This window comes from Zingiber officinale, chromosome 9B, assembly GCF_018446385.1.
Source record: "Zingiber officinale cultivar Zhangliang chromosome 9B, Zo_v1.1, whole genome shotgun sequence".
Lineage (NCBI taxonomy): Eukaryota > Viridiplantae > Streptophyta > Magnoliopsida > Zingiberales > Zingiberaceae > Zingiber > Zingiber officinale.
Window position 1 is genome coordinate 115,993,367 of NC_056003.1, and position 11,637 is coordinate 116,005,003.

The 11,637-nt window shown below is 35.8% G+C and overlaps 3 protein-coding genes across 4 annotated transcripts; 1 reads left to right on the top strand and 2 right to left on the bottom strand.

Annotated features, from left to right (window-relative positions):
• Nucleotides 1-514: 514 nt before the first annotated feature.
• Nucleotides 515-4,684, top strand: LOC122023642. Its single transcript, XM_042581870.1, has 7 exons — nucleotides 515-731; nucleotides 1,063-1,851; nucleotides 2,001-2,054; nucleotides 2,168-2,352; nucleotides 2,550-3,891; nucleotides 4,113-4,450; nucleotides 4,532-4,684. The coding sequence occupies exons 2-5, from the start codon at nucleotides 1,107-1,109 to the stop codon at nucleotides 2,628-2,630; spliced, it is 1,065 nt and encodes a 354-aa protein (XP_042437804.1). The 5' UTR covers nucleotides 515-731; nucleotides 1,063-1,106; the 3' UTR covers nucleotides 2,631-3,891; nucleotides 4,113-4,450; nucleotides 4,532-4,684.
• Nucleotides 3,626-6,599, bottom strand: LOC122023645 (annexin A13-like). Its single transcript, XM_042581873.1, has 4 exons — nucleotides 6,507-6,599; nucleotides 4,538-4,683; nucleotides 4,244-4,462; nucleotides 3,626-4,171 (listed from the first exon to the last, which is right to left on the bottom strand). Exons 1-4 carry the CDS (start codon nucleotides 6,574-6,576, stop codon nucleotides 3,626-3,628), a joined length of 981 nt encoding a protein of 326 aa, XP_042437807.1. The 5' UTR covers nucleotides 6,577-6,599.
• Nucleotides 6,600-7,322: 723 nt separating this feature from the next.
• On the bottom strand, nucleotides 7,323-10,404 carry LOC122023643. Of its 2 annotated transcripts, XM_042581872.1 has the most exons (6): nucleotides 10,198-10,404; nucleotides 10,080-10,155; nucleotides 9,941-10,014; nucleotides 8,731-8,863; nucleotides 8,171-8,482; nucleotides 7,323-7,721 (listed from the first exon to the last, which is right to left on the bottom strand). In XM_042581872.1, exons 1-6 carry the CDS (start codon nucleotides 10,305-10,307, stop codon nucleotides 7,449-7,451), a joined length of 978 nt encoding a protein of 325 aa, XP_042437806.1. In that variant the 5' UTR covers nucleotides 10,308-10,404; the 3' UTR covers nucleotides 7,323-7,448. The 2 variants fall into 2 exon arrangements, with proteins under 2 accessions (XP_042437806.1, XP_042437805.1); XM_042581871.1 differs by having other exon boundaries at nucleotides 10,080-10,402.
• Between the last annotated feature and the right edge of the window lie 1,233 nt (nucleotides 10,405-11,637).

Below are 11,637 nucleotides of genomic sequence, written 5' to 3' on the forward strand. Positions count from 1 at the left end.
TTATAATATAAAAATATAAATATTATTGTTGTTATTATGATAAAATAATATTTAAATTATTAATTGATTTAAATTTATATATACTATCATGATGTCGAATTTTGATGTAAAAAATTATAATATATTTATATGTAAATGACTTTTTAATAATTTTTTTTAAAATTATTAATTATATATCGTACCATTTTAAATATTTTTAAAATTATAGTGTGATTTTATGATTCAATCTTGATCAATTCGGTCATGATTTCAAATCGATCTTAAAATTATAATTTTACAAATTATGGGAGTACATTCAATAAAAAAATGTATAATTTTAGTTAAAAGTTATTAGATTATTATTTTAAAATTATTTATCGAAAACTTGAGTTTATTCGATTTGCTTGAACTTGGACTACTCCGATGATGTGTGCTCCGGTCATATTCGGGTTCAAGCACGACTCATTTACACCTCGAAGCCCAAAAGAGAGATTTATTTTAAGAAAGAAAATATTTTTAGGGAATGTTTGGGTAAATTTCTAAAAATAGGATCTTTTGGGTTAAATTTCTGGAGATTTATTTCCCAGGCCGCCGCCGCCGCCGAGAGCAAATCCAACAAAATTCGCGCGCGTCTCGCGTCCATCATCGCCCTACCATCCAAATCCAAAAGCCCGCCCTTTCGCCCTACAAAAGAGGCAAGCTTGCATCATTCCTCGTTCGCTCTCTCTCTCCCAGAACGATCCGGCGAGAAGGTTGGTGACGTTCTTAGTTTATGTTCATTCTTTGCATCCCCTTTTTTTTTTCGGCGATTTTGCTCTTTTATGCCTGCCGACTCATCATTATCGGAAAGGCTCGATCTTTATGGGTTTGAGGCCATTAGGCCTACTCTGATCTTTGTTGCGAGTGTTGCGCAGAGAAATGTTACGCTTCTCCCTTGTTTGGTGGCCGAGCGATCTAGGGTTCGCTGGATCGAGTCTAGGTTTTGCTTGGTCTGCAATTTGTGTGTCTGGAAGATAATGTATATGATTTTCCCCCCTATTTGCGTTTTTTTACTGTTCTTTTTAAGAGGATTGTCTTTTCCAGGATTTGGGAACTTCCATTTGGCGATTTCTGCAAGGGAGTGGAGAATGGGTGAAGGAGACGGATATCAAGAAGATGGTGATGCCAGAAGATGTGCTTTGGGTGATGTAACTAATCTTGGGAAAAGAGGGCTTATTTTGGATTCAAAAAAGATTTTTTCAGGAGAAGGGATTGACGAAAACAGTCAAGCCAATGTCGAGGATAGTTTTGGAGAGGAAAGAGCTTTTAAGAAATGGAAAACAGACATTGATGGCAAAACCGAAGCTTTGGTTGACATAAAAGGGAAGGGCCTTTTCTCTTCCGAGGCTAAAGAGGCAGGCTGGCCTATGACTCCAAACATCATAGGCAATTTTGTCCAGAGAAATATTGAATCTGATTTGGTTTCCCTGCAAAAGAGTTCTGATTCATTAGCAAATGAGACTGTTGGCAAGTTAGGATCAGGCTTTATATCCACTGAGCCAGTGCTTGTGCAATGTGATAAATTATTCCTAACTGATTCAGAAGAAGATTTTTCAGATGGTCATGGAACTGATAGTGCTGGTTCTACTAGATACTCTTTCCAATCAAAGGAAGTTGAAAACAGTTCGACTGCACTAAAATCTCCTGGCTTAGACTTTACAACTTTGAAGGAAGGAAATGTTCATGGTTGCGAAGGTCCCTGGAAGTTCCAAAAAACATCTGGCTCATCGAAAGGCAGTATGGATTCTGGTGTAAATGAATCCAGTAGTGTCCCAAGTTGTGGCAAAGTTGGAATGCTGGAAGAATCTTGTAAATGCCCTTTTTGTCTCAAAGGTAAGTGATAGTTCCTGTAATTCTGTTGGAATATTTTGATATTGCACATAGCACAGTATTAGTATGGATATTTTAACTTAGTTTCATTTTTGTTGTTGTTGTTCACATGTCTAATTTTGGATTTGTTGCTTGCATGACATGTAAACCAGCGGCTTACATATGGGCAGACCTAAATTATCAGGACACTAGAGCCAGACTTGCCGGTAAGCTTCTGATAGTTATCCTCACATTTAGAGTATCCTGGATACTTGGTTACATGTTTCGCATTAGGGAATGCGCAATTCAATCAATTTGATTTTCTGTTTTTAATTTATAGAATTGAAGAAAAGCAGAAGACTTGCGAAGTCTTTAGAAGCACGAAGTTGCAGCAACAAAAGTAGTACCAAAGCTGCTCGAAGGATCTCAGATACATCTGCTTCATTGGAGTCTGAATTAACTCGACAGTGGCGATCACTTTTCCTTTGCACAGAGAATATTGTTGCCCGTGAAGCTTTTGAGCTTGTAAGTCCTTCCTTATGACTTCCTTTTTTCATTTTCCTTTGCACAGAGAATATTGTTGCCTGTGAACCTTTAAGGATTATTATATGTTTAGATGGATGATACTCTTCAGTCTTGATTCCTTACAGTATGCTTTGTAGAGTAGTTATCGACTATGTTTAGTGATACATTGCTCAGCTCATGTTTTTTGTCATTTGCAGCATGACAAATTTCTCAGGCTGAAAGAGTTGAAGGAGAACTGCAAGAGAGACTTGGAGAAAAATAGTTTGGTTCCTTCATAGAAATGATGTTATCCTAAGTCACTTCCCAGTTATTTGATTCAGTCATTAGGTAGTTTCGCAAGGAAGATCCAATATGGAGCATCAATTTGTTACTGAAAATTCTGAGAGACCATTTAAATAATTAAGATTATTGCTTATTAAATTACTTAGTGCCGTATCTGTCAGTGATTACTATTTATCATATGCTACAGCTACACCACAAACAGGCACTTATTGTGTATAATGATTGGAAAGGAATATCCATGATACCATGAATGTTTCAGTTTCAATTTTGAATTGTTGCTTTGCCCTTGGAGCTGGATCATCAGTTTAATGTTGTACATCGTGCTGTTCCATTAAAATCCTGCAGGCACAATGAATCATTGTATGAATTTTCAACTTACTATGCAATTTTATTTGAGTGTGAAGAAAAAAAATCCAATTTCGTTTATTTCCATGGTAAAAGGTGATTGCTGTTTCTTTACTATAAGCGGTATGGATTCAATTTTCCTTGTATGTCTCATATTGTCGACAATATTTTATCTGTTTGCTTTAGTTATCTGGAATTTAAGTTTCACATGTGAGTCATTTTAGACTGCATTGATTGATAGCATTGAGGTAAGCTTTGAATGCTGTATGTACGATATAGAAAAACGACAAATTGCAAACTGACCGTCAATGCTATCAAGGTGCTCCTGAAATCACAGAGATAGTGAAAAATTTCTTCTACTCTTTTCGAACAACAGTGCAGGTTTGCCTCTTCTTTCTTGCTTAAACCATTGATTGGATTCATGAGTTCAAGTATTTGTTCTTTTTTTTTCACTTATATCGTTGCTATTTGCATTGGTGGTAGCAAATTTCAGCAACCTCTTTGATTTTTTTTATTTTCAGAATTCAATATGAAGCAGTTTTAGCGAAGATCTAAATATCATCAGAAGTATTCCACCTATCTACAGTAATAGTCTTCTCTTCGTCTTTTCAATTTTATTGCTATATATTTCTTCGACAAGGCAAGTTCAGCGAGACATGTTCTTGGAGTTGTTGATGAGCGCAATAAGGAGGTCGCCGACCAAGCTTTTTGATTTATCACTGTCACGACTGCTGCTGCTGCAGAATTCATTCCTTATCAGACTTTCCATGGTCTGACCACTCTTGACGGTGAAAATACTGTTTATGCTCTTAATATCGATATTGAAACGTGACACCACTGTTCTTATCAGAAGGGTTTGCACATCACTGACCATCAATCTTCTTTGCAGTTGCTTTGCGTAGTGCTTTTCAGGTGACTGAATGCATTGAATTACTATGCGTAGATTTTTACCAAATTCACCGCACTTGTCCTTTTTCAGAATCTTCTTGAACTCATGGCCATAGAGTTGTTTAAAAGAGGAGAATGTAGTTTTCATTTGGCATGTGCTTCTGTTTGCCAGTATGAGGATTATGTTCTTTTGATCAATGTATCTTCCACTTTCAATTGCTTCATAGAGTACCTTTGCATCGCAGATCGCCAAGCTTGTGTCGTCTCTCTCTTCCTTTTTAGTTTTCAGAACTCCCATCAGAATCTATTGCGGAACAGTGCTTCATTTTAGTGTCAATCATGAACTCGTCTAAGAGAAAAAGACGGCGAAACTCACCTCCTTCATGCTGCCTTTTGTCTTATCAGAAACATCTTTCTCAAGTTTGGAGTTGTATTTAATCTGATATGCTTGTTCGCAAGATTTCAACTCAGAAGTGGATTGTGTACAAATTATTTCGATGATGGTGTTAAGATCAGCATTGCTTCCAAAAAGTGCTGCCCTTATTATCTCAGCATCTCGCTCGGAAGCTTCACTCACTCGAAGGTAAGCTGCCCTCTATATCAAGTCAGATGATCATTAGACTCATTTATCGATCGATCATAACCAGTTTATGATTGTAAACAGACTTACGGAGAAAGAATCATGTAGTTTGGCAAGGACATGGAGGAGTTCATGATTATAAAGAGCACGGTAGGTGACTCGAATACGCTTGATTGTTTCTGTATTTGCTGCAAGAATCTCCATGATTCTTTTTGGATCCATTGATGTTGAATTTCCTGTTTTAAAGCAACAAAATGCTAAAAGAGAATTTGTAGGACCAGAACATGTGTACCATCAATGAACTGTAAATGAAAAGTACTATAAAACCATACACATATTTGTTAGTCATGGTTCCTACTAGTGAGCTTCACTAATTTTCAAACTGGTAAAGTTTGAAAGCAACTTGAATCTTTTGTCTATCAATGAGGCAACATTAGAAGCATTCATGAGTTATGTCGGGGGCAAGCATTAGAAGGCTTGGAGTTTGGCTTAGCTCGGGTTTGGTTAGCCTATATGTGTTACTAAAAACATTGAACAAACTTAAGTGATAGGGAAAGATCATAACGATCTCATGCATTTTAATTTGGGTACAAAATAAAAGGGTGCCCCTTTTTATTGGAATGGTCAGAATGATGCTTCTCTTTCATTTACTTATCTTGCATCAATACATTTTTTTCTTCTGGAGACTACCCTTTTGGCGATGCTGTAGCTGAAAGCATTATAGATACATTGAAAATGAAACCACATGATGGATCATCTAGTTATCTATCATCAATAAGGTAAAAAAACATAATTTGAAATCGATTCTAATGGAATAAAAAGGCTAACATGAATCTATTGCAAAAGTTATTAACTTTGTTGCCGGAGTTCTTGCAAGCATGGAATATTTTCTACAGGAGTGGGTGGCAACCAGATTTTGGTCTTAATAGGGAAGAGTCCAAGGGAGGAGAAGCTCTTTTGAATCTAATGAAGATGCCCAAATCAATCAAGCTTCTTTATATACTAAGTTCATTTTGTAGGGACCATCCACAATGAAATTCATATGCGTTAACAATTGATTAATGTTAATGAATCTAGTTGTAAGATTTATATATTAAATTTCTATTCAATAATCTAAACTCTCTTTATGTTTATTAGATCATTTAATTGGATTTTATTCTTAATGACAATAGATGTTGATGTTAATTCAAGTGTAAACTGACCAAATGGAGACTTAAACTTTTCAGTAGTAGCTATGAACTCATAGCTGTTATAGAATTATAACATTTATGATTTCATAGTTATTGCAATATAGACACTATTATGATAAATACTAATAACATTGATAATTAGTAATTATAGTGCATAACTATTATAATTTGGACACTTCATCTTTGGTCAACATTAGTCAATGTTATATTATAGTAGTATTTTAACTCTTATCAATCTTAATAATACTGCGATGTAGTAATCATATAATTATTATAATATGAGATTTTTTTTATCTTCATCAATATTGATAATGTTGGTCAATATTATATTATAGAAGTTACAGTTCTGTAACTATTATAATTATGAAATTATAGCAGTTGTAAAAATCATAGTCGCTATACTTGTATAATAATTATAAGATCATAACTACTATATAATTATAGTAGCTACAACAACATCAAAAATAAAAAAAAAAATTTAAAAATAAAATATAAAAAATAATTAATCAGATTAAATATTTTGACTAGATCAAAAATAAAAGCATTTTACATTTGAAAGTAAAATGTACAGTGTGATAGGACGGAGTACTCTTTGATAATGCCTTTTGACAATTTTAATAAAAAAAATGATGCCCGTTTCATTTTTACCCTTTAAAATTTTAAAATTGCGTTAGCGACAAAATGGTTTTCATGCTTGGTTTTAGTACACGACACAAGTAGAATACCAACAAGACGAGGTCACTAAATGAGTGGATTACCGATATAAGCTCTGGCCTTGCCCATATGACACCACAAGACGACATCACTAAACAAGTAGATTTTCGATATGAGCTAAAGTTCAAGTAAGTAGAACTTCATTACACTTGTACCAGAAAAGAAATTGTGAAGGCAGACAGAATCAGCTTCAAGTGCAGTGAGTTGTTGCCTGTTTGCATTCATTCTGAAGGGTCTCCCTTAACATTATCTACAGATTGTGTCTGGTACTTGAATTTAAAGGCTGCAAAATTGGACACAGAATATTACAGATGTCACAAGAATATATACTTCATTCCAATTTCAACCATAATCATAACACAATACATCACTTTCTATATGAACAAGAATATAGACAAAAAAAGAATATAGACAAAAAAACAAAAAAACATTGTCATCAGAAATGTTCTGATATTCTTCTTTCAGTGCTTCTCAGGTTCATGCTCTTTTTCAAATGTACATCTTCACACTGCTTCTTTAGCCGCTGTCAGTTCCGCACCATGTGGCACTAGGAGACTCAATGTTCTTAATTTCTTGACACAGACATGCTAGTGAGATGCCAATGTTCTTAATTTCTTGCACTCTTCTAGATATTGTAGGGGGAGAATATATTCTTCTTTCAGACACACTTAGCCAAGGTCAGTCACTTGTATGCATGTATGCTATTTGATGTGCAAGAGAATAATCTTGACATGCAAAACTTAACTTGAATGTGTTACCTGGGGCAGAAGGAAACATCGACCTTGGCAACCTTTCTCCTTGTTTCCTTGGTTGTAGCCTTTGGCTTCCTCTTGAATTGAGTGAAAAGCTGTGCAAGGACCTAAAATCTTGAAAGCAAACTGAATGCAATTATGATACCAAACCGATGTAATTACAATGGCAAAGCAAGATAGTTTCATCTCTTTGGTCAAGTTTAGCATGATCAATATAGATGTAAGAAGTCGAAGCCACACACTATTGCCATCATCAAGCACATGGAGTGTTTAATTAGCCCAAAGAGGCATGTTTCAGGACTTAATTAGAAAGCCAAACTGCTGCTAGTACATAGGTTAGATTGTTTAGACCAGAGCAATGCTGCTCTCGCCACCAGGGGGTTTCCGGACGCCGCCGAAGTAATCTCGCGAGACAGCTTTCCCATCGGTGAAGATATCATTGCCACTCATCTCCCTCAGCTTTGCTATGCTCAGTGGCTTCTCAGCTGACCCTGGCGGCGCATCTTCCTTGAATATGTCATTGCCTGTCAGTTCTTGAAACTTCTGAGTGTGGATCATCGGTGTTGTCTTGGTGAATGTTTCCTCATTTGGCGTGATATCACTGGTGCCACCAGGTGGCTACAGATAGCAAATAACAGGGGGAAATAGCCAGAATAAAAAAGATGACTAAAACAATCATATAACATTATTACTCCTATTATAGTGTTGTTTTTACATGTATGAAACACCAATATGAATCATCTACTATGTAAACTCAATATTTTCCATTTAGTGTTTCAAGCAAAAACAACAAAAAATGATTTTAATTCTGATTCCTCGAATTTGCAAGATGTAGAACAAGACATTTTTCATGTATATATAAGTTGCTAAAAAGTAAATTCCATGGAAATTAGGCGCATGCATGTAAACGACCTTTTCTTATCCAATTATAGGACTCTTCACTGAATTGTTTTCTACTGAGAAAGAACTGGTATGAAGCTTAAATAATATGTAGAAAATGAGTATGATGAAGTGATGTAAAGAAGTTGAGAGAGCTGCTTTTTACTCAATTATCAGCTCTCACTCACCTTAGTTACTTTTACTGATGAATGTATGCTTTGAGGCTGTGGCAAGACAAAATCCAAGGTACCCCTTAGTTCCAAGTTCCTCGCAGCTAATGGCCTGACTGGCACCTCAGGTGGAGGACCAAATATGTCATGCCCACTAAGCTCTTTGGACTTGGCTTGAGAGAGCTGCTTTTTAACTTGAGCATCTAATTCACTTTCAGCTGTCCCACTTAATTCTCGTTGCTTTGCTACCTCGGCAATTGAGGTTGGCTTCTTTGGAGAAACTGTTTCTTCAGCGCCAAATGAGATCTGGCTAATTGCCCTAACTACTTGCTGATAGACACATGAACAATTTAACAGATTTAATCTCTTCAAAATAACGGCGACAACAACATAAAAGCATTTGAAGATGCATATATTGCCAATTTTCTTGCAACATTAATATTATCTTCTCATAAATGACTATATTCTGCATATTGGTAGATTATTTTGTGGGCAGTCTACTGATAAAAAGGACTAAAAACTTCAACAGGTAGAATATAGATTAATGATAAGGTCAAATGTAATTCAGAAATAGTTACCTGAATTCTTATACTTGTCTTATTATTTGAATTTGAAGCAGCATTACCAGATTCTGTCATCTCATTCCCACCATCTGCCACAAAGATACCACTTCCAGTCATCTCCCTCAGTTTTGAACTTGAACAGGGTTTTCTGCAAAATGTAATAATATATAAGCTTGCAAGGAACTCGATAAGAAAACTATCATAGGACGACAAGACTTTCTGAAAATTTTATACCAAACAATAAAGGGTACACCACAGGACAAGAAGAAAGAATACAAAACACAGATATAGCTCCACGCCAGAATTAGGTTTGATAACTTGTAACATGCGCCTTCTTTTTTCACTAATTACAAGCTGAAATTCATTTTTGAGAATAACAATTTGATATTTTTCCTTTTCATCAAAATGGATACTTGCTTTTCATCCCTTTAATCATAGAAATGTAAAGCCAATGAGTTTGTAGCAGAATAATTTTGTTTTATGCAAAATTATAGAAACTAAGTATGGCCGACTCTTCATGGTTTACTCTTCATGCAAAGACAACAAAGTAAACTAATAATGTATGGCCGACTCTTGAAGGTTTTTCTACCATTTCTTTTCACTTTTTGGATTTTGTGTTTAATCTTTCACGTCATAGAAATTTGTTACCTATGCAAGCCAACAAATAATTAAACTAGTACTTTATCTCACTACAGGAAACAGACAAGTCAAGCAATGCTGGATCCCTCTTCACTTACAGATGATATGCAAGGACTGACTGTCAAACACTAATTCCTTTTACAAGACCATTTTGTTTTAGTGCAAAACTATGAGAAATCCCAAAAGTTAGAGGCTTGATATCCATTTAATACTAGCTCCTACAAGATGCTTTCGATTCGTACTCAAAAGTCAAGAAGAAAAATTTAGAAAAATTGATAAATAAAATAGAAGAACACAAGAACTGGAGGAAAACAGGGGGACATGAAGCTGCGGGTTGTAAAGCAAGGAGATCAGCAACATTCGGAACTATTACACTGCTACATGCTTCCTACTGTTAAGAAAAAAAAACCCTTTCTTCTCGTCATATCAAGGAAGTCGATAATGGGAGGAAAACAAAACGACAATTTTCTCACCATGGAACTCGAATCAAACCGAGTGAGAGGCGAAAACAAGATCAGAAATAAACCTAAACAAGAAAATAAGGAGAAGAGAGAACAGACGTCACTATATATCAGCCATTCCCTACCTCTTGCTCAAGCTCTCCGCCTCTTCTGCCGACAGCTGCGCTCCGAACATCACCGGGCTAATGCCGCCTACGGGCTGCCAGGAAACGCGATCGTAAGCGTGAGGAGCCAAAAATTAGGGCATTTCTCGGACTACATTACCTTGAGCGTTCGTCGGGACGGCGGCGTCGCCTGTTCAGTCGCCGTAAGCGGCGCCTCCGACCAAGTGAGCAGATCCGCCGTGGAGGCCTGCGACTTCCTCACCGGCGGATTCCGATCCATAGGTCCTTCGCGGCTTCGCCCCCCTCTCTCTCCCCTTGAGAATGAGCTATGGAGTGAGCGAAGCCGCCCCTCGGGACTGACAGCTAGCGCAGGGTAGGTTGCCACCATGAGTTTGGGTCAAATCCTGACTAGAAGCAGGTGTGTGTCCTCCCCGTCCCCATGCACCAGCTGCGGAGCTGCCTAATGCTTTGTTTACTTAAGCAATGGAGTGCACCATGAATGAATAAAATAAACTAAATTTAACGGTATAAAAAGAGATACATATTTATGAGACCTGATTTTCCTCCCCAGTCGCACTTTGAAATTTACTCTTATATTTTTATATATTTTTATCAGTTTTATTTTTTTTCTATCAGTTAACGTTAAAAAAAATAAAAGAATATTTTTTTATCAGTTTTATTTTTTTAAATAATTTTTATTATATATTTGTATGTTTTAATAGTAGATTATATATATATATATATATATATGAAATTAATAAAAATAATTTAAAATTTAAAATTAAATCAAAATAAAAACAAAATTGATTAAATCTAAAATAAAAATAAAAATTTGATGAAAAAATCATTAAAAAAATTGTTTAAAAAAAATTAAATTAAAAAAAAAGTACAGCCATTTGAAAGAAGGAATACCGTCAGGCAGGGGAGAAGCAATTAGAGTCGGATCTTCTGTCTCCAATTTTTTTATCCGCGTATCTCACTCATCGCCTGCAGCCCATCGTCGATGGCTTCTGATCACCGTCCCAATCATAACTATATTCTAGGGGGAAGTGAACCCAAGGAGGTCGCTATCGGCGAGATCAGCGTCGAAATACGGTCGAATCTGAACAGGGGCTCAGATCGACGGCTGAACTCAGATCCGACCAGATTTCAACGCTGATCGCGTCGGTGGCGACCCCTGCGTTCACCTTCCCATTAGAATATAGTTTTGATCCGCTAACGATGGGCTGGAGCGATGAGTGAGACACAAAGATAAGTGATATTAGGGATAGAGGATTTGATCTTTTGTAATCTTTTATGTTTTTTAATAGTATATTTTAGGATCGATCAAAATAAAAATTATAAAAGATAAAAAAATTTGATTAAAAAATTTAAAAAAATGATTAAAAAAATAAAACTAAAGAAAAAAGTAAATAAAATTTAAAAAAATATATAAGTTAAGAAAATAAAGCAACTTGTTATTTCAAAGAAGCGAGGTAAAAAGATCATTCAAAAGGAGAAAGAGGGTGGTGCTAAAGTAGAGATGACAATTTTTTCGGTGGGTTTGGGGCTTGCGGGGAAAATTTGAAATGAAGATGTGGATCCTCGATTTTTCAGGGATGGGGCGGATTCGGGGTGGATATGGGAATACTATCCCCATCCCCGAACCCGTCCCGAATATTATTATTATTATTAATATTAATAAATAATAATATGATTTTTTTTAAAAAATATTAATA

Coding starts and splice junctions, on each gene's coding strand:
- LOC122023645 (XM_042581873.1), bottom strand. CDS start 6,576: ATGAATGCAAACAGGCAACAACTCACTGCACTTGAAGCTGATTCTGTC. Junction 4,684..6,506: donor CCTTCACAATTTCTTTTCTG/GTACAAGTGTAA, acceptor GCTTTAAAACAG/GAAATTCAACATCAATGGAT. Junction 4,172..4,243: donor CAAAAGGCAGCATGAAGGAG/GTGAGTTTCGCC, acceptor GTTCCGCAATAG/ATTCTGATGGGAGTTCTGAA.
- LOC122023643 (XM_042581871.1), bottom strand. CDS start 10,307: ATGGTGGCAACCTACCCTGCGCTAGCTGTCAGTCCCGAGGGGCGGCTT. Junction 10,015..10,079: donor CGTCCCGACGAACGCTCAAG/GTAATGTAGTCC, acceptor GTTTCCTGGCAG/CCCGTAGGCGGCATTAGCCC. Junction 8,483..8,730: donor AGACAAGTATAAGAATTCAG/GTAACTATTTCT, acceptor TGTGTCTATCAG/CAAGTAGTTAGGGCAATTAG.
- LOC122023642 (XM_042581870.1), top strand. CDS start 1,107: ATGGGTGAAGGAGACGGATATCAAGAAGATGGTGATGCCAGAAGATGT. Junction 2,055..2,167: donor CACTAGAGCCAGACTTGCCG/GTAAGCTTCTGA, acceptor TTTAATTTATAG/AATTGAAGAAAAGCAGAAGA. Junction 2,353..2,549: donor CCCGTGAAGCTTTTGAGCTT/GTAAGTCCTTCC, acceptor TGTCATTTGCAG/CATGACAAATTTCTCAGGCT.